Consider the following 23,162-nt stretch of genomic DNA (forward strand, 5'->3'; position numbering starts at 1 on the left):
AGATCAATCAAACAGAATAGAAAACCCGGAAATAAACCCACGATTCTATGGTCAGTTAATCTTCGACAAAGCAGGAGTGGATATCCAACGAGAAAAAGACTGTCTCTTCCACAAATGGTCTTGGCAAAATTGGACCACTTTCTTACAGTATACACAAAAATAAATTCAAAATGGATTCAAGACCTAAATGTGAGACCCGAAACCATAAAAACCCTGAGAACACAGGCAGTAACGCTTTTGACATGAGCCGTAGCAATTTCTTTCTAGATACATCTCCTGACCAAAGGGAACAAAAGCAAAAACAAATTCTTGGGACTTCATAAAAATAAAAACTTATGCATAGCAAAGGTAACAATCAACAAAATTAAAAGGCATCCTATGGAATGGGAGAAGGTATTTGCAAATGACATATTTGATAAAGGGTTAGTATCCAAAATACATAAAGAACTTATACAAGTCAACACCCCAAAACCAAATAATCCAATTAAAAAATAGACACAGGGCAGCTGGCTGGCTCAGTCAGGGGAGCTTGCGACTCTTGATCTCAGGGTTACGAGTTCTAGCCCCATGTTGGGGGTAGAGATTACTTAAAAAACAAAATCTTAAAAAAAAAGATTTTATTTCTTTATTAATAATTAATAAATTAATACATTTATTTATTTTTTATTTTTAAATAAAAAATGGGCAGAAGACATGAACAGACATTTTTCCAAAGAAGACAAAGACATGGCCAAGAGAGACATGATGGGATGTTCAACATGACTCATCATCGGGAAATGCAAATCAGAACTGCAATGAGCTATCCCCTCACACCCGTCGGAAGGGCCAGACTCAACAACACCAGGAACACCAGGTGGTGGCAAGAATGTAGAGAAAAAGGAACCCTCCTGCACTGCTGGTGGGAATGCAAACTGGTGCAGCCGCTCTGGAACACAGTATGGAGGCTCCTCAAAAAGCTACAAAGAGAACTACCCTATGACCCAGCGACTGCACTACTGAGTAGTTACCCAGGAATACAGGAACGCTAATTCAAAGGCATACATGCACCCTGATGTTTATAGCGGTGTTATCTACAATAGCCAAATTATGGAAACAGCCCAAGTGTCCATTGATGGATGAACGGATAAAGAAGACGTGGGGTAGAGGCACCATGGAATATTACTCGGCCATAAAAAAGAATGGAATCTTGCCATTGCAATGACCCGGATGGAGCTCGAATGTATTACGCTGAGCCCGATCAGCCAGTCAGAGACAGACAAATACCGTATGAGTCCGTTCACATGTGGAATTTAAGAAACAAAACAAGCAAAGGGAAAAGGATAAGAGAGAAATCAAGAAACAAACTCTTAATTATAGGGGACAAACTGAGGGTTACCAGAGGGGAGAGGGTGGGGGCATGGGGCGGGGGGGGGGGGGGGATAGGTGATGGGGATTACCACGCGCACTTGGCCTGATGAGCGCGCAGGGCGATGTATGGAAGTGTTGAATCATGATATCGTACACCTGAAACTAATATTACGTTGAATGTTAACTAAGTGGAATTAAAATTGAAACTTACCAAAAAAAGACAACAACAGCCGCATAATCCCACGGTCTCGACCAGATCTTTCCCGCTGTGTCTGTGAGGCACCCGGAGACATGGGCAGTTCACTTCCCAGCTCCTCTGGTCTATCCCCGGTCAGCACAGGCCGGAAGTCTCGACACCTGCTCTGCATTTCTCAAAACCCTCCCACCACGGGTGCTGTGTCCTCCGGGCCAGGCGGCCAGCAGGTGGTTCAACTTTAGAATCTCATTCTTAGAGTCCGGCTCCAACCGTTGAAGGACAAGTTTCCCAGAAGCAAGCCCGAGGCAGGGATTTCTGAGTAATGGGTTCATTCCTGAACACCTTCAGGAAGCAGGACAGAGCAGGTGTGCCGATTAGAACGCTGCTATCGCCGGCTTCCAACTCACCCTTCCAGACCCTACTTGGTGATTGCTTTAACAGCCGATCCCTGTTAGCTTTGGCCCACAGGAGGCATAGACTGAAAGGCTGGAGGAGGAGGGAGTCCCTACTTCCTGTTTTCTGTTCCCGCCACCACCACCCGTTCTATCCAGGCAGCAACGGTTCATTCCAGAAATAACAACTGAATCCAGTTTGACATTTCCCCACACTCACAGAATCAGCCTCGTCACGGCTCGTTAGAGACTCCGGCACAAGCTGCCTGAGGTCCACGGGACCCTCCTCTGAACTCAGAGACACCCATCCCAGCTGAGAGGCACTGTTTCTCCAACATCTGCTTTTCAGCTCCTTAAGGCCCCCTCCAAGCTTCGATTTTTAATAATCCCAACCTCTTCCCTTGCCCCCCCGCCCAGCCCTATAGGTGGCAACTGCTTTCTGCCTTCTTTACTGCCCCATTAGCAGCTCTTTATATCTAGTGAATCATCATTCATTCAATCATGGTTCATTAAAATAACAGATGGCTTTTCTCCCCAGGTTCGTTGAGATATCATTGACAAAAACCGTGTATACTGAAGGTGTCTGATGTGATAGTTTGATATATGTATACATTGGGAAATGATTACCATAATCAACACAGGGTAATCGTGAATGAACACATGCATCATCTCACGTGGTCACCGTTCGCGTGTGTGTGTGTGTGTGGCCAGAACACTGAAGATCCACTCCCTTACAAATTTCAAGCATACGATACAGTATTAACTATCATCGCCATGCTGTATATGAGATCCCCTCACCCTATTCGTCTCACAATGGAAACTTTGTGCCCTTTAACCAACCTTCCCTCTTTCTCCCCAACACCCACGGATGGGTTTTCTGACTGCTGCCTGGACCCTGATTTGGTAGTGAATTTGGGCTCAAATGCCACTGAGCTCCTTGCCGACGGGAAAGGGGTTGCTGGTAATCCACGGCATGTGGTGGCATCGAGATCGAGCCGCACGCCACCTGGTCGGTAGTGATGGCGTGCTGACCAAAGCATCGCCCTGAAGGACCCTGCGGCTGCCGTCCTATACTGCCGTGGCAGTAAAGGTGATTATGAGGATAGTGGCGTGAAAGGGGTTCTTCCGGGGGCGCTGGTTGGCTCACTGAAAGAAAATGACAAAACCAGACCTTTCAACCTTCAGCCCAAATCGTCTCTTACAGCTGCAGGGCTGACTGATGATGGCTAAAGATCAAACACATAGGTTGCAGAGTGACAATGGGAGTTGGGTTCCCAGCCTCCGGACATCTGTTGTGTGAAAGAAATGGCGACGGTGATGCAGAAGTGGAGCCCAAGGCACGGAGACCTCTGGGGGGTCTCGAATGCCCCCAGCCACTTGGAGCTTCCTTGCCAGCAAAATCAGCCTGGAATCTGCGGAGAGTAGCCTTCCTGCGCTTGAACGTGCTGTAATCATCTCAGCTGGAGCGGCGGTCTCGCAAGGGGAAGCCACGCCTCCGCCAAGCCCACGCCCACCACCCTTGTGAGCCGGGCCCCATAACCGCAGTCAGACCAGCACGCTGTGGGCGGCGAGGACAAGAGCTGACCCGGGAGGAAATCCCTTAGACACCAAAAGAATTGGCAGTGGTGTTCCTTTAGGCCAGCAGAAACCCAGGGGATCTGTGTGGGAATGAAGCTAAGGGTGTTGGAGCGAGCAGGATGAGATCCGATTTGGCTTTGCGGCTGGTGAATTTATTGACCTGGGGGGGGGGGGGCACTTCCCAGAAAGCCTGTATTTAACACGTTACCCTGTGCGGCTGACTGTGGCTCTCTTAGGTTTCTTGGTTGGTTGGCTCAGCGTTGAACTCCGTGGTAGCCTATGTTTAAGGAGACACGTGTGAGAACTTCATCAAGCAGAGAAAGGAAGCCAAAGACAGGGAGACGGCAGTGCTGGCGGGGATGTGTCACACACGACGGGCACAGCCGCCCCCCGCCCCCGAGCGCCCGGAGAACATTCCTCTCAGTAAGGCACTGAGAAATGTCAGCGAGGGAAGCGGGAAGCAGCAGCACCCTCGGATCGCTCTGTGGTCCCGATTCTCCTCAGGTCGCCCTCGATGATGGGAGACACGGCACTGAGATGAGGTCCTTGACTCCAGTGGGGACAACGGGGCCCCGGGTGTTTGGGAAAGTGGAAGAAGCAAGGCCGAAGCTGGATGAACAGAAGAGTCTCGTTCGTGGTTTCTAAAGGCAAAAGAGAACTGTATTTTATATGTGTTTATAAAGCTCCAGTGGTCATCCTTTCTACGGGCACGTGGAACGGGAGGCTGATGTTACTCTGCTTCCTGTCCCGAAGCTTGGGAGATTCTTACCTCGGGATGAAGACAGAGAGTGCATGGATTAAAAGGAGAGAAAACTTCATTTTTATCTTTTTTAAAAATGTTTGCTTATTTTTGAGAGATAGAGACAGAGCATGAGCAAGGGAGGGGCAGAGAGAGAGGGAGACACAGGATCCGAAGCAGGTTCCAAGCTGTCACCACAGAGCCCAAGGCGGGGCTTGAACTCACGAACCATGAGATCATGACCTGAGCCTACGTCCAACGCTTAACTGACTGAGCCACCCAGGGGCCCCGAGAGAGAAAGCTTTATTATGGTCTATTTCAAACATGCACTAAAGCAGAGAAATAGTATAATGTGTCCTGCCCCTCAGTTTAAGCCATTATCAATTCACAGATAGGCTTGTTTCGTCTACACCTCCATCCAACTCATTATTTTTGCCTAGCTTTATTGAGATATAATTGACAAATAACAATGAAATACATTGAAGGTGTACAATGTGATTGTGAAATATTTACCAATTATTTACCAATACGTTTGTGAAATATTTACCACTGTGAAGTCAACACATCCATCAGTTCACATAGTTACTTTTTCCGTGTGCGTGGTGACAAGGCTCCAGATCTCCTCTCACAGCAACTTTCAGGTATGCGGAACATATTAATAACCATAATCAGCACTCGGTCCGCTGTTTTAAAGCACAACAGTTGTCATATAATTTAATCTCTAAATGATTGGATCTGTTTATAAAAGATAAGAACTCTTAAAAATATATGAAACCACAATAAAATTAATACACCTGGGAAAACGAACAATTATTCCTTTATATTACGAGAAAAGGATGCTAGAATGGATGGTTATTTGAAAAATTTGAACGACGCAAAGTATTCTTTTGTGAAAGCTAGGAAACGCGCACCCCTTATTAGAAAATAGAGTTGCAGTGAATTGTCAGTAGCTTAGGTCTGCGTCTGGAAAAACTCCAGGAACTTGCTTCCTCCACTAGGGAATCGATTCGGTTTTTTCTTTGGCAGAGGTCTAAAATCTAACCCCTTGTACCCCGGGTGGGACTCGAACCCACAATCCCTGGCTTAGGAGGCCAATGCCTTATCCATTAGGCCACCGGGGCCGGCGGCAGATCCCTCGTAATGGTCCTAAGCCAGTCTCTCGGTCACCTCCCCGTGGTTCCCACAAATGACGCACAGCCTCCCCGCTCCGTCCCGGTCTCCGTCCTGCCCCTCAGCACCCGCATTCACCCGGTGCTCACCCGCTCCTGAGCGTCCTGGGACCCCGGAGGGACCGCGCACACGCAGATGGACCCTAAAGAACCGGGGCCACAGGTGTCAGCTCAGCTCTTTGGCCTACGGTGTGATCCTCGCTTAGGGTGCGAGAAGCCTGGGCATCAAAGCCTGGGCGAGCCCTTTCCTTCTCCTTGCGGGAGAATCCGGGCTCGTTGGTAACTATCTATTAGCAAGAAGGAGCTGGCTATGCAAAACGTCGGAGAGGAGAGGACGGGGGTGCCAGCCGGGAGAGTGGGAAAAGCACCGCCCCTGTCCTTGTCCTCCTCCCTACACTGGCCCGCAGACAAGAGGTGTTCCTGGGCTCAGGTCTCCGCGGTTTTAACAGAGCTCAGTGGCCTCCCTAGTGGCCCCGTATCTGATCGGCTGGCTGTGCCCGTGAGGATGAGAGTCCAGCGTTAGCTTTCCCACCAGAGGATGGGTGTTCTTTCTCACCTCCAAAATGTTGGTCCTAAAGAAGCTTCAAACCACCGAAGCACCACAAACACGGTAACACCCCGCATGACCCCAGGGTACCTGCGCGCACCTTCCGGAATGTGGGCTCCGGCTGCCACTGCCCCAGCGGTCACCAGGTGGGAGGAGGTCAAGTCACCTAGGTGAGCTGGCTTAGCCAGAATCCTTTGGCGAGAACACGGTTCCTCAAGTGGAGACATTTTTTTCCCCAGGTAAAATGATAACCCAACCCTGGGCATATGGTTTATATTTAAACGTTTAAATATACACCCACACTAGTCATTTAAGGGTACACTATCATTGCAAGAAATCCAAATAATCTATTAGATTTTTAAAACATTTTATTCTGTTTAAAATGTGTATATAACGCTATAGCCAATTTAGCCATTTTTAAGCGTACAATTCAATTCAGTGGCATCAGTTACATGCACACTATCATCCAACCGTCACCAGAATTTCCAAAACTTTTTTTTAATCACGATAATCTATTATAGTTTGGAACGCACTTGTCTCCTGGGCCCTTGGAACAATCCCCGCGCCCCCCGCGCCCCCCGGCCCAACTTCTCATCTGTTACAGCTCCGGTCCTCAGGACTGTATTCGTGCAGCCAGTCCCTAGTGGGCCCCAGGACTCGCGGCCGGTGGCTTCAGGTTCCGGCCACCGGTGGGCCTCGCGGCTCCTCGGGGGCGCGGGCGTGCGGACCAGGCGCTGGCTCCTGAGCTCCGCCCTTGCAGGCGCCTGGCGGCTGCCGAGGTGCCGGAGGGCGGGGCAGCGGGCGGGGCACGGTCCAGGCGACCTAGGGTTTCGCGGAGGGCGCAGTCCCGACCGAGGGAAAAGGCAAAGCGGAGGGAGAAAAACAAGCTGCGCAGCGACCACGAAGGGACTCGAACCCTCAATCTTCTGATCCGGAATCAGACGCCTTATCCATTAGGCCACGCGGCCCCGCCGGTGGCGCTCCCACCGCGTTTCTCATAAAGCTGATTCAGGCGCCTGCGTGTTGTACCACAATACGCATGCTCCTACTGGCAAGGAGCTCCGCCCCCTCGGGCTTTATGTGGGCGGAGCCGGGGCCGGCGCCAAGAGGAGCCCAGGCGGCTCGGCGAGAACCGCCGTCCCTGACTTGTGCCTACGAGTTCGAGCCCGGGTGAGGCCGCGCAGGCCCTTCCTGCCCCAACAGGCGCCTTTGGAACTCTTCCCCCACGTGGCCCCGGAGCGCGTTGATTCGGGAGCTGCCCAGCGCTCCCCAGGCCCTGTTTCCCCTCATTCACAGTACCGATCCACCTGCCAGGCTCGGTCCAGAGTGTCATGGCTCCAGACTAGACTCTGACCGCGTCTCCTGCATTTCCGCGGCCCTGGCGCGGGGCGCCGCCGGGGTGCGGAAGCTGAGACCGCGACGTGGGGCCCGGCTCCCCCTGCTCGGAACATCCAGCCCAGCCTGGCCCGTGCTGGGCTCCTCAGCCCCTCCGCCCGCAGGAAGGAGGGCCCAGCCTGGCTCCCGGGAGCACAGATGCACCCTTACCGGGTGCCGAGCACCCTGCCTGCAGTCTCCCGCTGCCCCGCCTCCCTGCGAGCGGACGCATTCTCGGTCATGCACAGACGCTTCTAGCACGCCGGCCGAGCCCCGCGCCCGGGCTGTCTCCCCCACTGACAGATGAGGAACGGGGGGCCGCGGGTGGAGTCGGCGGCGGCGCCGGGCTGTGGCTCCCACCGGCCGCACCCCCGGGGCAGCGGCGCGCGGTCAGGCCTGCAGGCAGAGCCGGCGCCTCAGCGAGCTGCGGATCTCCAGGCAGGCCTTGCGGCGCTCCGGGCAGTCGGGACCCAGCACCTCCAGCTGACACACCCGCCGGTTGACCTGCGAGGCCCACGCCAGTCAGACCCAGCCACGCTCCACTTGGCCTCAATCTGAGGGGCTTCAGGGGCGCCCGGGGGGTTCAGCCGGTTGAGCGTCTGACTCTGGTTTCCCCTCTGGTCATGATCTCACGGGTCCTGAGATGGACCCTGCGTGGGGCTCTGCGCTCACAGCTCGGACCCTGCTTGGGATTCTCCCTCCCTCTCTCTCTGCCCCTCCCCCGCTCGCTACTCTCTCTCTCTCAAAATAAATACATAAACATGAACTTTTTTTTTTTTTTTAACCTGAGGGGCTTCAGTTCCCTGCAGGTAGTGAAATTATTCAAACAAGCCAATCAGCTCCTCCTGCAGGAAGCAGGGGGCACCCCCCCCCCCCAAAGCCTGTGGCCCACAGCCCCTGCAGGTTCACTCTGCGCCTGACTGCAACTCCCAGGGGCCCCGCGTGACAGGCGGGTTCTCTCCCCCGTCTCCTCTGCGGCGGAAAGGGAGTGTATGTGGCTAATAACTGCCGTCCATCTCGCCCGGCCAGCGCCCAGCACCGAGGGGCGAGTGTGGCTCACGGACAGAGTTAAGAGATGGCGAGAAGGATGAACCCAGCCCCCCTCCCCAGGGCTCTGCCTCTCCCCCGACACACCTCAGTCAGCAGCTCCAGAACTTCTCTCCCAGGGTCAGCTCTGAAGACCTCCACCAGCTTCTGGATAAAGTCTGAGCCTGTCTCATCCCGATAGGCTACACAGCCTAGGCCAGAAGACCAGGGTCAGAGTGTCAGACTCGGGACAGGACCGCGGCCTTCCAATCCCCAGGGGCTCTTTGTTGGGGGAAAAGGCGGGGGGGGGGGTGGCAAAGAGACAGGACCCCAGGGGTCTGGCAAGGGGATGGTGCAAAGAGCAGGAACTTCTTGCTTCTGGGAACAACTTGTCGCTTGATATTTGTGGACCGAATACACAATTGCATTGAACGTGGAACACATATTCACTGTGAACCTACCACCTTCTGGGCACCGGGCAGAGCCCTCACGGAACCTGCAACCCTCCGTACAGTCAGCTCTCAATATATATGCTCACCATCATTACTGTTATTATAAATAATAGACATGGGAGGAAGATGGCCTAACTGAAAAGGGGCTAGTGCCCCTGTGCCCCAACTGCCACGCCCTGGCTGTCCCTCAAGCCACTCCAGATGTCCAGCCAGGATGCAGGGCCCCGTGTAACAGGGCTTCTTGATGACCCGTCCCCTTACCCTCGGCAGCTGCATAGACCGTCAGGATGTCTGCTTGGTCAGAGCTCCCTGCAGTGGGGAAGGGAGAGCTGCCTGCAAGAAAGACCAGCATTTACCCAGCACCCTGGGACTCTACCAGCCCCGGGGCTGCCCCCTCAGTCCGGCTCAAGGACACCCAGGGCAGTGGAATGAACACAGGGCGGAAAAGGCAAATCAGAACTGCAGTCTAAAAACAACCAAACAAAACCTCAAAGCTCAGCCCCATCACGTATCGGCTCTGTGACCTTAGAAGAGCTATTTCACCTTCCTGACTCCGAGGTTGTTTCGAGGCTCAAGTAGGGGAAGAAGCCCTCGATTTTCAAAGGCCCTTGCAGTTTAGGAAGGTTTTCCTTCCCAACCTCTTGGCAAAGCCAAGAGAATGCTGGGGGCAGCAGACCCCCAGCTCAGAGCCCTGGAAATGCAGGCCAGAGAGGCCACCCAGTAGCCCCTGGCCAAGCCCAGCCTCCAGAAGGAAGGCACGCCCACCTTGGGCATCAGCATAGATCTGGAGGACATCGGCATGCGAGGGGGTGGTGGGTGATGCCCGCAGCCAGCGCCGGAACCAAGGGAGACCTGTGGGCCCCACACCGGCGTCCCTATGCCCTGGAAGAGGAGGGGACACACAGGCCCTTTCACTGAGCAGACACCTGGGGGGGGGGGTCTCCAGGGGCCCATAGCCCACCCCCCAGAACTCCAGGGCAGCCCCATGAGACTAGAAAATCCAGAGCAGTGAACAACGAGAGCTGAGGGTGAAGTGCTCAAGTTGGTGGACTTGACTTCTAGGAGAGGCCCGGAGAGACCCGGAGATGGAACAGGTAAAGCACCAGCGCTCAGGCTTCCTGAAGAAGGTGGACAGCAAGCCCTGGGTCGCCGAGGGCTGGGTGTGGGAAGCTAGGACGGGAGGAGGCAGGTGGGGGGTAGGACCCCACTCACCCCCACGGCAAGCCTGAAGCAGAAAGATCTTGGGGCAGCCGCACAGGGCCCTGCAGCGGCTCAGCTCCTGCACCAGGGCCTCTGGCCGTACCTCCCGCCCGTCGGCCCCCAGCAGCTGTCCCTGTGGCCCCCCGTGGGCCATCAGGGCCACAAGGGCACAGCTCACTGGGGCCCTGTGGGCGTCTAGGCACTCCCGGAACTGGGCCAGCTCCTCCTGGAAAGCCTGGGGTGGGGACGAGATTGAGGCCTGGCCCAGGGCCATGGCCTCCCCAGTACCTGGTGGCCCTCCGGGGAGGCTTCTCCAGCCCCCGCCCACCCTACTTACCACCTCCTGCCCACCTCAGGCCACAGCGGAAGTTCTCTTTCTAACCCCCCGCTGCAACACAAGGCATGGCCCAACTGGAGGTGACGTGTGGCTCTAGCCTCTTACAGCTGGGCCTTTGGCCCCAACGGGGAAGCTGCTCCAGAAAGTTAAGACGCATGAGGGGCAATGAGCTGACGGGTGTCGGGGAAGGAACCCGAGACCCTCCCAGGAAAAGCTTGACGGTGCAGCTGGGGCCTGGAGCAGAGGAGTAGAGGGTCAGCCAGTGTGGGAGGCTGCAGGAGCCCTGGAGACGGGGCGCCCAGAGGCAGGGGAGTGAGCTCCCCACGCACGCAGCAGGAAGGACTGAAGGCAGACAAGGGGCAGGGGCCAGGGAGAGAGTCGCTGGAGTCCTGGGGTTGGGGGCGCCCTTCCTTTAGGGCACCACCAGACCTCACCTGGGCCGTGGGGTCTGTCCTTAGCGTGGTCTTGAAGCTCAGGGCCTGGCACAGGGCCCCCAGCGCCTCCACATCGTGCTGGGCCCCGGGCCGGCCGTGGATCACGGACAGGAGGAGGGCAGCCCTGGTCCCGGACAGGTCATACCGAGCAGTGGGGCTGGGTTCTGGCTACGGACAAGCACAGGAACGTTCGGCGTGGTCTGCGAGCTTCCAAGCTCCTCACCTCCCCCACCTCAGGTCTCCCGGACCCTCTCTCCCACTCGTGACTGCTGCCACATGGTTCACCCCACGCCGTCCCCCTCACCTCGGGCCCCCAGGGCTCCACATCACCCAGGCACAGTGCACCTCGCAAGGAGCTCTGAAGGACTGGACAGTAGGTGGCCTCGGACTCTTCAGCTGTCCTGCAGAAGACCTGGGGGCGGGGGTGAGGCCAGAGAACGCCTCAGGGGGCTGCTCCACAGGGGCACGGTTCCGGGAGGGAACAGGACGCTGGCTTCAGGGAACAGCATGGCCGGCTCGCGGCTCCTGCAGTCTCTTTGGGGTCCCCTACCAGAATTAAGGGAGGAAAAGACAGACAAAAGAAAGGGAGGGCACAAAGGGGAGGTCCTAGTTGAGGTTCAACATCAGGGGCGTCCTCAAGTGGAGAGCGGCCGTGCCATCCACGGCACCACTCCCGGCCCAGAGATGGGTGCTCTCTAGAGCAGGTTGGAGCCTGTCTGGGAAGGCTCACCGTGGGGAGGTACCACGTGGGGAGGGTGCCAGGCAGGGGGAAGCTGTGGGGCAGAGCCAGGGGCCACGCCTCACCTCCAGGGTCACCCAGCGGCTACCCAACTGCCCAGGGAGACCTTTGGGCCTTGAGCCCAGACCAGACCTGGATCATTCCCAACTCTGGCCTCCAGGGACCCCCAGTCTGACAGGACAGTCGCTGTGCGAGTGTGAACAGGGGTGGGCAGAAGTGCAAGCCAACTGATCTAACAGGCTCAGGACAGTACAGCAGAGCCAGGGGAAGTGACTGGCATAGCCCCCCTCCCAGGGACTCCCCCTCCCCCCGACCTGGGCCCCCCGACCTCTGTCAGCAGCTGCAGCAGAGACCAGTGAGGAAAGCGGCCACACAGCTCGCTCAAGCCAGTGAGGAAGGCTCCGGGCTCGGGGGCAGCTGGGTGGAGAAACAGCACGTTGGCCTGAAAGGTGGGTCTCGGCCCCCCTGCCCTCCCCCACCTCTGCTTTGCGCTGTCCCGTAGCCAGGGTCCCTGCCCAGCCCACTCACCCCCAGGAGCACTTGAGAGCAGAAGGAAAACTTTGGGGCGGCCCCAGAGGGCCCCACAGCGGCTCAGCTCCCGGACCAGCTGCTGGGGCTGCTTCAGCTGCCCACTGGGGGCCACCAAGGCCACTAAGGCACAGCCCACAGGGCCCCTGAGGGCATCCAGCTGCTCCCGGAAAGCGGCCAGCTCCCCAAGGAAGCCCTAGGGCAAGAGCAAAGGCCGGGCCTGAGTCCAGGGAGGCCCAGCAGCAGGGGTGGTGGTGGTGTTGGGGTGGGAGTGGAGGCGGGAGGCAGGTGAGGACTCACCTGGACAGAGGCCTCCCTCCTCTGGCAGCTCTCAAAGCCCAGGGTCCGGAACACGCCCTCCAGGACAGCGACTATAGAGGCTGACACCTCAGGGCTGCTGAGGGTCAGGGCCACCCTTGGGCCCCGCATGCTGTACTTCCCCTGGGGAGGCAAGGCCAGAGTTGCACCGGGGTGGGGCTCTGCTGAGAGCCAGGAACACGCTAGGCCAGGCAGTGCCCCGGTTACCTTTCTTCCCAGGCTCTCTCGAGCATCTGCGATCTGTGAGGCCACCTGCAGGGTCCCAGCCACCAGGAAAGCCATGGGGGCCGGGTGGGGGCTTCCTCTGAGCACAGAGCTTACCCCCTGCCCCCCATGCCAACGCCCTGGCTCCCAATCCTTGCCCTCCCCCCTCCAGCCCTGTCCTATCAGCTCTGTTTATGAGCTGAGCCGGACTCTGCCCCTTTCCCTGGAACCCTGGCTCTCGGGCTCCACTGCCCCAGGGCCTGCTCTGTCCCCTGGCCCCAGGGGGCTCCTCTCTGGCTGGCATTGGCACACCCTCACCTGAGCCGGGAGCATATGCCCAATCCTATTCTTAGCTCCTGGCCCACCTCCTATCTGATCTCGTTACATGGGAGCGTCTCCCTTCGGAGCCAGCCACCAGCACCAAAAACGTCCATGCCCGGCTTCCGCCAGCCCCCACTCTCTCGTGCACAGCACCCACCCACGTGCACACTGCAGCCTTGAGCACAGGGGTGGGAGGAGGGGTGAAGGGCGCCGTACCATAGGGAGAAAACTCTGACCGGAGTCATGGGCCCACCGTGAGACTCCAGTCGCTTCATCTGGGAAAAGGGGTCCATCGCAGTGACCACAGGAGGAAGCAAGTGTTACATGGGCAGCTGGCTGAGGAAGTGCTCTCGGGCCAGAGGGGCTGGCACACAGAGTAAAGGACAGAACATTCTGTCTCCGCCCGCCCCCACCCCCTTTTGGGAGGGCTCTGCTGGGGTAGGATGACCTCTGACTGTGCACCCCCCACTTCTGTGTGGGCTCCAGGCTAGGGAGGGGAAGGGTCAGATGTCAAGGGCTGGGTGGGGAACAGGCAGGGCCCATTCTGACCCAGCAGGCCCCTCTCACTAAGGGATCTGAGCACTGAGACGGCTTGAGTCCTGCTTCCCCACACACCCCACTGCCTAAGCCCCTTTCTTCATTTCACCCATGAGGCCTGGCGAAGACCCACTCAGCTCCCCCACTGTCCTGCTGGGGTAGTGGGGGGTGCACGTGCCCCCAGTCATCCCATCCTCATCTGTCCCCGGTCCAGGGCAGGCGCTGCCTGAGGAGGGATGAGAGTCCGGACACTCGTGGCTGTAATTTGGGACCCAGCCGTCCCGGAAGCCAAGAATGTGGCTCCACCTGGTGACCACCCAGTACCAGTACCACCAGGACAACCGAGCCAGGAGGCCCAGAAGTAGGAGTTCCAGGTCCTCCCCACCCCTAGCAACCACATAAACAACAGAAGAGTCTGGAGGAAGTTTCCACATTTATTCAAAGTCCTCTGCTGCCCTTTTGAGAACAGCAGGGCCCAGCTCCTTTAGAGAGCCTGTGGTCTGTCCCTGGGAATGCCAATCTGCAGACAATGCAGGTGGCGCCGTGGAATGCAGTGCTTAAGGAGTCAGCGACAAGTGCTGACAGAGTGCTAGTGTTAAGTATTACAAAGCCCACACCACTGGAGAGGGGAGCAGCAGGGAGCAGCCAGCCTCCACAGGCCCCGTCCTTGTCTATACTGTCAGCCTCCTGTCCCTGAAGCCACCACCACCCTCACTAGATTGGCAGGGGGTGGCCCTCAGGGACTCACTGGGGGCAAGTCAGCCAAGTGCAGAGGCGGGCAGTTCCCCACCTCCGGACAGGCAGTGGTCAGGGCCTGGCTGGGAGGGGGTGTAGGGCCAAAAGCCCCTGTGGCCACGCCGGGGACCCAGATCCTCACAGGTCTGGGCTGTCCCTCCCAGAGCCTGGCAGCACCCTGTGGGTCAAGGCTTGTCCTCTGCACCCACCGGAAGGCACAGCTTGGCAGGGCAGAGGGCCAGGCCCAGGGCCCCAGCAGGGTGCAGGCAACATGAGCCACGGGACAAGCAAGGCTGGGGGGCGGGGACCCAGAGCCCTGCCCGACGACGAGGGATGTCCTCACACATCCCTGACACCCTGGCCTTCCGCCCCCGCCCCCCACCAGGCCAGGGGCCGGGAATGTGCCGGGGCTTCAGGAAGCCAGAGGGGCAGGAGAAACCCCAGGGGCGAGACAGGGAATGGCCAGGAGGTGACAGACAGGGGAGTGTCAGCCCGGCCCAGGGGCCGAGACGAGCAGGGTCGCAGGGGTGGCGGCCGCCCACGCCCACGGGTGGAGAAGCCCGGAGTGGGGGGAGACACCGCCCCGCCCCCGGCCGGGCCACGCGGCCCCCGCCAGCCCTCAGCCCACGGGCTGGGCCATCTTGGCGTGCAGGCTCTGGTGGGCGATGAGGTGGGCGCGCTGCTTGAAGCTCTTGTCGCACTCGCCGCAGCCGAAGGGCCGCTCGCCCGTGTGCACGCGCCGGTGGTCCAGCAGGTAGGAGCGCAGCGAGAAGCTCTTGCCGCAGTCACTGCAGCCGAAGGGCTTCTCGCCGGTGTGGATGCGCTGGTGGTCGGCCAGGTAGGCGCTGCGGCTGAAGCTCTTGCCGCACTGGGCGCAGGAGAAGGGCTTCTGGCCCGTGTGCACGCCCTGGTGGCGCACCAGGTCCGAGGAGCTGCGGAAGCTCTTCTCGCACTCCTGGCACTTGTGCGGCTTCTCGCCCGTGTGCGTGCGCTGGTGGCGCGCCAGGTCCGAGCCCCAGCGGAAGCGCTTGCCGCACTGGCCGCAGCTGTGCGGCTTCTCGGCTGCCAGGTCCCGGAACTGCCGCCGGCGCGTGGGCGGCCGTCCCCTCCGCGCCCCCGCGGCCCGCCCCAGGGGCGCCCCCGGCCGGGCCTCGCCCCGCCACGTCTCGGCCTCCTCGGGGCTCCAGGACACAGTCACGTCGCCGCCACGGCCCCCGCCACCGCCGGCCTGGCCCCGGAGCGCCGTGGCGGCCTCCTCCAGCCGCGACTGCTCGCTCTGGCTCTCGGGCCCCAAGCCTGCAAGCCGAGAGGGGGCGGCCTCTTCGGTTCCTCTGGGTTCTGGGACCAGAGCTGGGGCGAGGCAGAAACGGCACTCAGGATCAGAAAGCCCTGGGCTACAGAGACCCAAGCCTCAGTTTCCTCGTCCATAAAATAGGGGCCTGATAAAATGCCCGCAGAGAAACACTTCGGAGGCAGAGGCAAGGAAGGAGGCCGGCTGGGCTGATCTGCCTGCAGAGACACTTCCTGATCACACCCCTGACTTTTCCACCCCCCGTGTCCGCACTGGGGCCCGGTGTCCCACGGTCTGAACCCTGGCTTTGCAAACTCTAGAAGTGAATCGATTTAGGTAGTTTGCAAATTATCCAAGCTCTCAGGGCTTCTTACCAGAAACTGAGGAACCACACGGGTTCGGCCTATGTGGCTGCTCTCACCCCACCAGCTTTTGTCCCTTGACTCAAGAACAGAGTTCAATAGGGAGTGATCCTCCTCTTCCCATGGGGTCATGTGGATTAAATGAGATGATCCCCAGACAGTGCTCAGACAGCCTCTAGCTTGGAGAGGGGCCCCAGGAGGGTGGCCCCTGAAGGGCGGGGCCCAGGCGTTGGCACATATCCGGCAGCTGCTTTCACTGTCAGCACCTCTTCGTGGGGCAGGCGAGGGGACCTCACAACTACTTCAGAGTCCCTTGGCCTCTCTGAGTCTCAGATCCCTTGTGTGGGAGCCGGGACAACACTTCTATGCACCAGGCTGTGAGAATCACAGGAAAATGCCCGTATGAGAGCTCAGCACAGCGTGGGCACGTTGCAAGCACCCCTCACATGGTAACACACCCTCACAGGCAAACGAAAACGAACATTAACACAAATAAGAAATCATCCAGTGCTCTTGAAAAGACCCAGGAAAAGCCCACTTTCGAGCCAGCTCGAAGACTGGTGTGGGAAAACTGAGGATTCCAGCGGGACACACGGGAGTGTGTGGCCTGCTTGGGCCAACCATCCAGTGCTGGACCCCCCAGGAAGGGTGCTGCCTCCAGTTCAGAAGAGCCAAGGACCCCAGGGATCCTGGCTGCACCCGCTGCTTACCCAGGGCAACATTCCGGGAGTTTTCCCGCTTTATGTCCCAGAAGAGATCCCTCTGAGCAGGGTCCAAGGACCCCCATTCTTCCCGGGAGAAATAGAAGGGAACGTCTCCAAACGTCACAGGTCCCTGGAGTGAGGTGAGAAAACCTGGCTCGGCACTGCCACTCAGGGCTCCCCAGGCAAGCCATGGGTGGGGACAAGATGAGGGCTGGGATGGGGAACAGGACAGGTCCAGGCAGGACCAAGATGGATAGAAGAGGTCTTGATGAGAAGACGACGATCATTTTAGGGACGTGACAGCACAGAGGGCCTCAGAGGGGACACAGGGACTAGTAACTCACGTGGACATCAGAGGCAAAGCTGGTGCCGGTGTTCTCTCCGCTACTCCCCTCTTTAAGACCAGGCAGCTGGGCTGAAGAAAAGCAGAGACCCTCAGAGAGGCCAGCCCAGGCCAGGGTCCAGATCTCGCACATGTATACACACACACAAGCACCCTTTCCTAGGCTCCTTAGAACAGAAATAACCTTCCCGCTACCCTCAAGGCAACAAGCGGGAAGGAGCCAGGCCCCTGCCCAGCCACCTGTGGCCCACAAGCTTACTCACCGCCATGGCTGTGCTGCTCCCAGAGTACAGGTGGCCAGCTTCGTGCCCCCACTTTCACGGGAAGCCCCTTGGCCGGGGGTCCCTGGACTGTGGCCTCGGGTTCCACCTCCTCTGAGGGCACTTCCTGTGCAGGAACCACAACATGCTCATCAGCACCGAGATCAGACGGGGGAGACAGAGCTTAATCCCTGGGAAGGAGACACAGGACACGTCCCTCAGGAGGAAGGGGTGTGGGGAAGGAGATCAATATGGGTCCCGGGAAAATCCAGAGGAGAATGTTCTGTGTGCCCGAGGGCACTCCCCGATCAAGCGTGAGGCAAGAACGGCCCCCAAAAGCCAAAATCACAGAACCACTTACTAAGGGGATGTGGGGGCAGATCTCCAGGCCAAGGGCGAGCCCCACACCCCAGCCACTCATTAGCACCTCCCCAAGGGTCAAAATCGAACACCCCCCAGACAGCAGGGTTCACACGGACAGCTAGCTTCTCACACCCACTCTGGTGCTGTCATGACACATAACACTGTACCCCCAGGGCCCGGCCGACAGCGGAACACGGATGAACATTTGCAGAACCTGTGTGGAGCTAACATCTGCCTTCCTGGAACACGCCCACTTTGATCCTGCCGCCGCCCTCCAAAGCCACCAAAACTAAACGACTCATTTGGACAGTGTCTTTCAGAACCGCAACACCTGTTATGATGTACTCCTGCGGATGCTCCCTCTGGCCCCGCATCCCTACCACCCCTGGAGGACTCGTTTCCAGGGAGGACTTCCTCTAGGAGAGGAGACGGCCACCTCCCTTCAGCCAGGAGCCATCCAGGGGCCCTGGGTGTGGGAGGGGCCCCTCACCTGTGGCCACGCTTTCGCCGGCTGCTTCTGCAGGACCTCCACCAAGGCGACGGCCTCCTCCCCACTGCCGGGACACCGCTCGCGCACCCAGTCCTGGACGCCTCCGGGCAGCACGCTCAGGAACTGCTCCAGCACCAGCAGCTCCAGGATCTGCTCCTTGGTGTGCAGCTCGGGCCGCAGCCAGCGGCAGCAGAGCTCCCAGAGCTGGCTGAAGGCCTCGTGGGGCCCCCCCACGTCCCTGTAGCAAAAATGCCGAAAGCGCTGGCGGCAGGCCTCAGAATCCCTGCTGTCTTCTTGCGGGGCGGAGTCCTGCTCCCACGAGGAATCTTCTACCTTTACGATCAGCAGCCCTTCTCCCTCCCCAGGAGCCTCATCCTGAGGCTCTGGGGGTGCTGCCATTCCCCTGGCCTAAGGACTGGTTGGCCTCAATCTGGGCCTGCGAGCCTGCCCCTCAGTCTCCCAGAGGAATCTCCTGTGGCAGCCGGGTGGGCATCTGGACGAGGACTCCTGGGGAAAGAGCAAAAAGGAGGAGGGAGGCAGTTCATGAGCAAACACCAGCCTGCTCCTGGCCTTTCCTGGCCTTGAAATCTTTTTTCGGCTGTTCTTGATCTCCTTGCTCCTGTGACTCTCTTTTTTTCTGCCCAAACAGGTCCATAGCTCCTTATCCTCAGCTCTGAAATCCCAAGCTCCCAGGCTTTTACTCCCTGGCCTACTGATATGAGCGTATTTATAGTCTCTATTTATCTCACTAAATGGAAATGTTCATATGTTTTACAGCAAAAACATTTTTGTATGGATTCAGTTTGTAAATATTCATCAAGCTGTACGAACCATGTGTATTTCTGTAGGTGTCCTACACCGTGAGAAAAAATGTAATTAATACGTTTGATTATTATCTATTGCTGCAAATTTTGTCGGTGGGGTCACTTGATATACCATGTGTACTGTATTATCGTTCTCAAATTTGAAAACTTCCGAATTCCAAAACACATCCCGGACTTTGGGTGCCAGCGAAGAGCTCACAGAGACACCTGTCTAAGCCATTTATCCACAGGTACGTATGAATGAATGACACAAATTTATCCCTTACATCACTACTCTTACAATACTCCCGAAAAGTATGGATTTTGAAAATTTCCTTAATTGCTCTCTGAACAAAAAAATGTGACACAGACCATCGAAATAAAGGGGGGAGGGAGATTTAAACAATACAGAAACACATAAAAGAGAAACTCCCGTAATTCAGTTGCACCCTCCCATCAACAGCATAACATATGACCTCCCAGACTTTCCCCTGTCCATCTACTGAAAAGGTATCTATAGAAACGGGGAAAACCAAGTGTGTGTGTGTGGGGGGGGGGTGTTTACATAAACGAGGTCTTACTGCACATACTATTTTGCAACTTGCTTTTCCACCTAACAATGCTTCTTCGTTAGCCGCTCTGCGAGATTCCACGGTACGAATGCGCTCCAGTAAGAGATTCACGTCGTTTCCAGTCCTCTACTACACGCTGAGCACTTTATTTACTTTGTTCTTACACTCCTCGCAACGCCACTGAAAGGTACGCGCTCCATCCTCATCCTCCAGTGACCATGGAGAAGGCTGCGCTCGGAGAGGGCCAGGGACTCACCAGGGTCGCTCGCAGGACGCGGCGGGCGAGAAGGCGGACCTGGTCGGAGCCCTGCGCTCCGACCCCGGCGGCCTCGCCTGCGCGCAGCTGAGAGGGAGCGGGCGGGTAGTGGACACAGGCGCGTCCCCACCCCCGGCACTTCCCAGAGGCACGCGCCCCCTTCGGCCTCCGTCTCGGGACGCCGACCCCGGCCGCCCGGAGCCCCGACGTCGATCTCGGAGCTCGGCGGCCCGCGTCGCGGGTCCCGCCCCCGGGCTACACACCGCCCACAACCGCCCTGGGTTCCTAGTTCCGCCGCCAGGTCCCTGCGCCGGAAGTTCGCGCGGGGCTCGCCGGGAAACAACAAGGCGCATGCGCCGCAACAAGCCCTCGAACTACACGCCCCAGGAGGCCGTTCGCCCAATTGAGTCCGCCTTCTCCCCGATGGATAGCCAATGAACGGGGAGAATTTCCAAAGTTGGCCAATCAGGAGGCGGTGGCGCCCTGCGCCTCACCACCAATGCCCCCATACTCAGGTCTGTGTCTACATTCGTGCTTTCAGATTTCTCTGAAAATCTAAAAGGCCACTTAAGGGCGAGAAGGGAAAGACAAGCCCGGTCTGGTGGGCCGAGCCGGCGTCTGGCCCAGCCACGAGTAGAGCTCCTGATCCGCCGGAAGGGATCCCCTGAGGACGAACTCTTCCTTCCGCCCTCCTTGAGTCAGACGAGGGCGGAAGGCTGAAGGCCCGCGCGCGACCCAGGAACTGGAGCTCGGCCCCGGGAGACTCATTTCCAGCCCCTTGGGTCCCGCCCTCGCCTCAGTCTTTACCGCCCCTAGAGAGGCGTGGAGCTTCCTGGGAAATGCAGTCCAGTGAGGGACGCGGAGCCTCCTGCGGCGATTCTCTCCCCCCACCGTCCTCCCCCCGCCCCCAACTTTAGCCTGGGTTGTGCAGCGGGACGCGGCAGGCGGGGACGCTGACCCCGGGGAGCCCCGCCTCGCTTTCCCACCGGCAGCTTCATCTGCGGGGCAGCGGGGTCCTCGGGGAGGGGAGCGCTGGGTTCTTCTTTCCATATATTTGTACCTGCTCCTACACTCTACTTCTCTACTTGGAGATCTGAGGCTCCAGATCTTTTCCTGAAATATAAAGAGCTCTCTTGTTTTGATTTGTTTTGATTATGCAAGTGTTGCATGCTTAGTGTAGAAAAAAGAAAATAAAGTATGAAAAATTATAAAGTTATTTATATCCACAAGGCTAGCTCCCTCAATCTGCTCCAATGTCACTCCCTCCAAGTGGCTTCCCCTAATCCTATGTAAACAGCACCCCCGCCATGCTTCTGCCCTGCCTTGTTTTTCTTTTATCGCTGCCTGACAGACTTGTGTAATATTTGTCTCCCAGTGCTCGAGTATAAGCTCCGTGAGGTCAGAGTTTTCACTGCCCTACTTCCAGCACCTGGATTTGTGTCTGGCACAATATTTGTTGAATAACTGAGGGCAAAAATAATTGAAGGTGAAAAAATATTCCCAATAAGGCCATTCAGAAGGGAGTATCATTAACTCCTGTTAATGATACTTTAGCCTGTTCTTATACATCTATGGATATCTGTACTGTAGATCCGGAATCCTTCTATGTACGTATTGTAGGTTGACTCAAAAATCCATCAAGGATATCTTTGCAGGTCACCCTATGTAAATAAAATGCATCTCTTTTGCAGACTGCATAGTATTCCATAGCATGCAAGTTCCATATTTTATCTTAAATCGCTTCCTCTTGGACAATTAGAATTTTTCCATTTTTCCGTATGTGCAGATCGTTTATGCAAACACCCACCTTCCACTATTTGCTTGAACCATTTGCTGGAGAGCAAATGCCAAGCCTGCTCTGTGAAGGCTGCTAAAGTGGCTGCTGCTGCTGCTTTCTTCCCTCCCTCTCCTGGCCCCGTGGAAAACTGCCCAGGGGAAAAAAAACTTGAAAGTCCCCTTTTCTAGGTGTGGATTTGGGATTTACAGTGTTCTTCCATCGCCCTCTATTGGCAAAGACTAGCATCAAGTTGACTAGCGAAGTAGAAAGGTCTACAGGCTGTAGTATCTCAGCGGGTGACAAAATGTGTGTGTTGGGGGCTGAGAAACAAAACACTGGCACATTTACCGTATATATTATCGGGCATTGCTGGCAGATGACAAATCATTTGTATACGATTACATTGAAATTAATCACCCAGTAGCACTTCTTTCTAATTTTAGTTTATTTTTCTAGCTAGGAAGTATAATCTATAAATAATGAAAAAGTCAACATTCTCTTTCCAGAAAATTTATATTCATTTCCGGAATTTATACTCATCATTTTCTCAGTCTTAGTCCAGAACCCTCGAAACAGTGTCAAAAATTGAGGACAGGGGCGCCTGGGTGGCTCAGTCGGTTGAGTGGCCGACTTCAGCTCAGGTCACGATCTCGCGATCCATGAGTTCGAGCCCCGCGTTGGGCTCTGTGCTGACAGCTCGGAGCCTGGAGCCTGTTTCGGATTCTGTGTCTCCCTCTCTCTCTGACCCTCCCCCATTCATGCTCTGTCTCTCTCTGTCTCAAAAATAAATAAACGTTTAAAAAAATTAAAAAAAAAATTGAGGACAGTAGGCATCATTGTCTTGGTTAATAAACAGTTTTGTGATTTATAACTGTCCATTGTTTGTCTCTGATATATATTCATGCTCATACTAAGGAGCATCTATTCTCATTTGCAGCAGAAAAGCTACTAGCTGTTCCCCAATATCTGTTTTCTCCCTCTATAGTAAGAATTTGGGGGGCACCTGGGGGGCTCGGTTAAGCCTCTGGCTCCGGTTCAGGTCATGATCTCACGGTTTGTTGAGTTCAAGCCCGTGTCAGGCTCTGAGCTGAGCCTGCCTCAGATTCTACCTCTCTCTCTCTCTCTCTCTCTCTCTCTCTCTCTCTCTCTCTCTCTGTCCCTCCCCCGCTCACGCTCTGTTGTGGTCTCAAAAATGAACGTTAGAAAAAAATTAAACAATTTTTCAATGGGCACATGGCCGTTCAGAATAAGGAGTATACCTTCCCAGCCTCCCCTGCAGCTAAGTATGGCCATGTACTTAAACTGAAGGCAAGGAGATGTGAGAAGGCATGATTTTTTTATGTATCTTGTTCGAAAGGGATGGGTCATGTCTTCCTATTTCCTAGCCAGCTGCTAGCAGAAACTTGGACCTAAAGGCACGGGCCATGCCAATGAAAGTAACCCCCAGAGGTATCAAAGCAATGAGATGGAAAGTGTCTGGATTCCCGACGATTGTGGAACGCACCAAACTAGCCCTAGATTTATACCCAAGCAGTGATGTGAGAAAGAAATAGATCCGGCGTTTAAGCCATTATTGCCTACTAAGAGGTTTTTTTTTCACTAAAAATAGATGATAAAGGAACACCTGGGTGGCTCAGTCAGCTGAGTGTCTGACTTCGGCTAAAGTCTTGATCTCTCAAGTTGAAGCCCTGCGACGGGCCCTAGGCTGACACCTCGGAGCCTAGAGCCTGCTTCAGATTGTGTGTCTCCCTCTCTTTCTGCCCCCCAC

The 23,162-nt window shown here is 56.4% G+C and overlaps 2 protein-coding genes and 2 non-coding genes across 5 annotated transcripts; all 4 read right to left on the reverse strand.

Annotated features, from left to right (window-relative positions):
- Positions 1-5,300: 5,300 nt before the first annotated feature.
- TRNAR-CCU lies at positions 5,301-5,373 on the reverse strand. The gene has a single exon. It is a non-coding gene; the product is annotated as a tRNA-Arg (tRNA).
- Positions 5,374-6,318: 945 nt separating this feature from the next.
- On the reverse strand, positions 6,319-13,343 carry LOC122471766 (caspase-14-like). Its single transcript, XM_043560753.1, has 11 exons — positions 12,584-13,343; positions 12,359-12,499; positions 12,059-12,254; positions 11,859-11,947; positions 11,096-11,203; positions 10,792-10,959; positions 10,033-10,255; positions 9,586-9,702; positions 9,082-9,153; positions 8,477-8,580; positions 6,319-7,846 (listed from the first exon to the last, which is right to left on the reverse strand). The coding sequence occupies exons 1-11, from the start codon at positions 12,656-12,658 to the stop codon at positions 7,733-7,735; spliced, it is 1,407 nt and encodes a 468-aa protein (XP_043416688.1). The 5' UTR covers positions 12,659-13,343; the 3' UTR covers positions 6,319-7,732.
- TRNAR-CCG lies at positions 6,864-6,936 on the reverse strand. Its single transcript has one exon. It is a non-coding gene; the product is annotated as a tRNA-Arg (tRNA).
- Positions 13,344-13,859: 516 nt separating the features above from the next.
- On the reverse strand, positions 13,860-19,911 carry ZNF213 (zinc finger protein 213). Of its 2 annotated transcripts, none has more exons than XM_043560754.1 (6): positions 19,618-19,911; positions 17,987-18,493; positions 17,137-17,260; positions 16,875-16,945; positions 16,537-16,660; positions 13,860-15,523 (listed from the first exon to the last, which is right to left on the reverse strand). In XM_043560754.1, the coding sequence occupies exons 2-6, from the start codon at positions 18,383-18,385 to the stop codon at positions 14,793-14,795; spliced, it is 1,449 nt and encodes a 482-aa protein (XP_043416689.1). In that variant the 5' UTR covers positions 18,386-18,493; positions 19,618-19,911; the 3' UTR covers positions 13,860-14,792. The 2 variants fall into 2 exon arrangements, with proteins under 2 accessions (XP_043416689.1, XP_043416690.1); XM_043560755.1 differs by having other exon boundaries at positions 19,380-19,911.
- Positions 19,912-23,162: the final 3,251 nt, after the last annotated feature.

Source organism: Prionailurus bengalensis, chromosome E3 (genome assembly GCF_016509475.1).
Source record: "Prionailurus bengalensis isolate Pbe53 chromosome E3, Fcat_Pben_1.1_paternal_pri, whole genome shotgun sequence".
Taxonomy (NCBI): domain Eukaryota; kingdom Metazoa; phylum Chordata; class Mammalia; order Carnivora; family Felidae; genus Prionailurus; species Prionailurus bengalensis.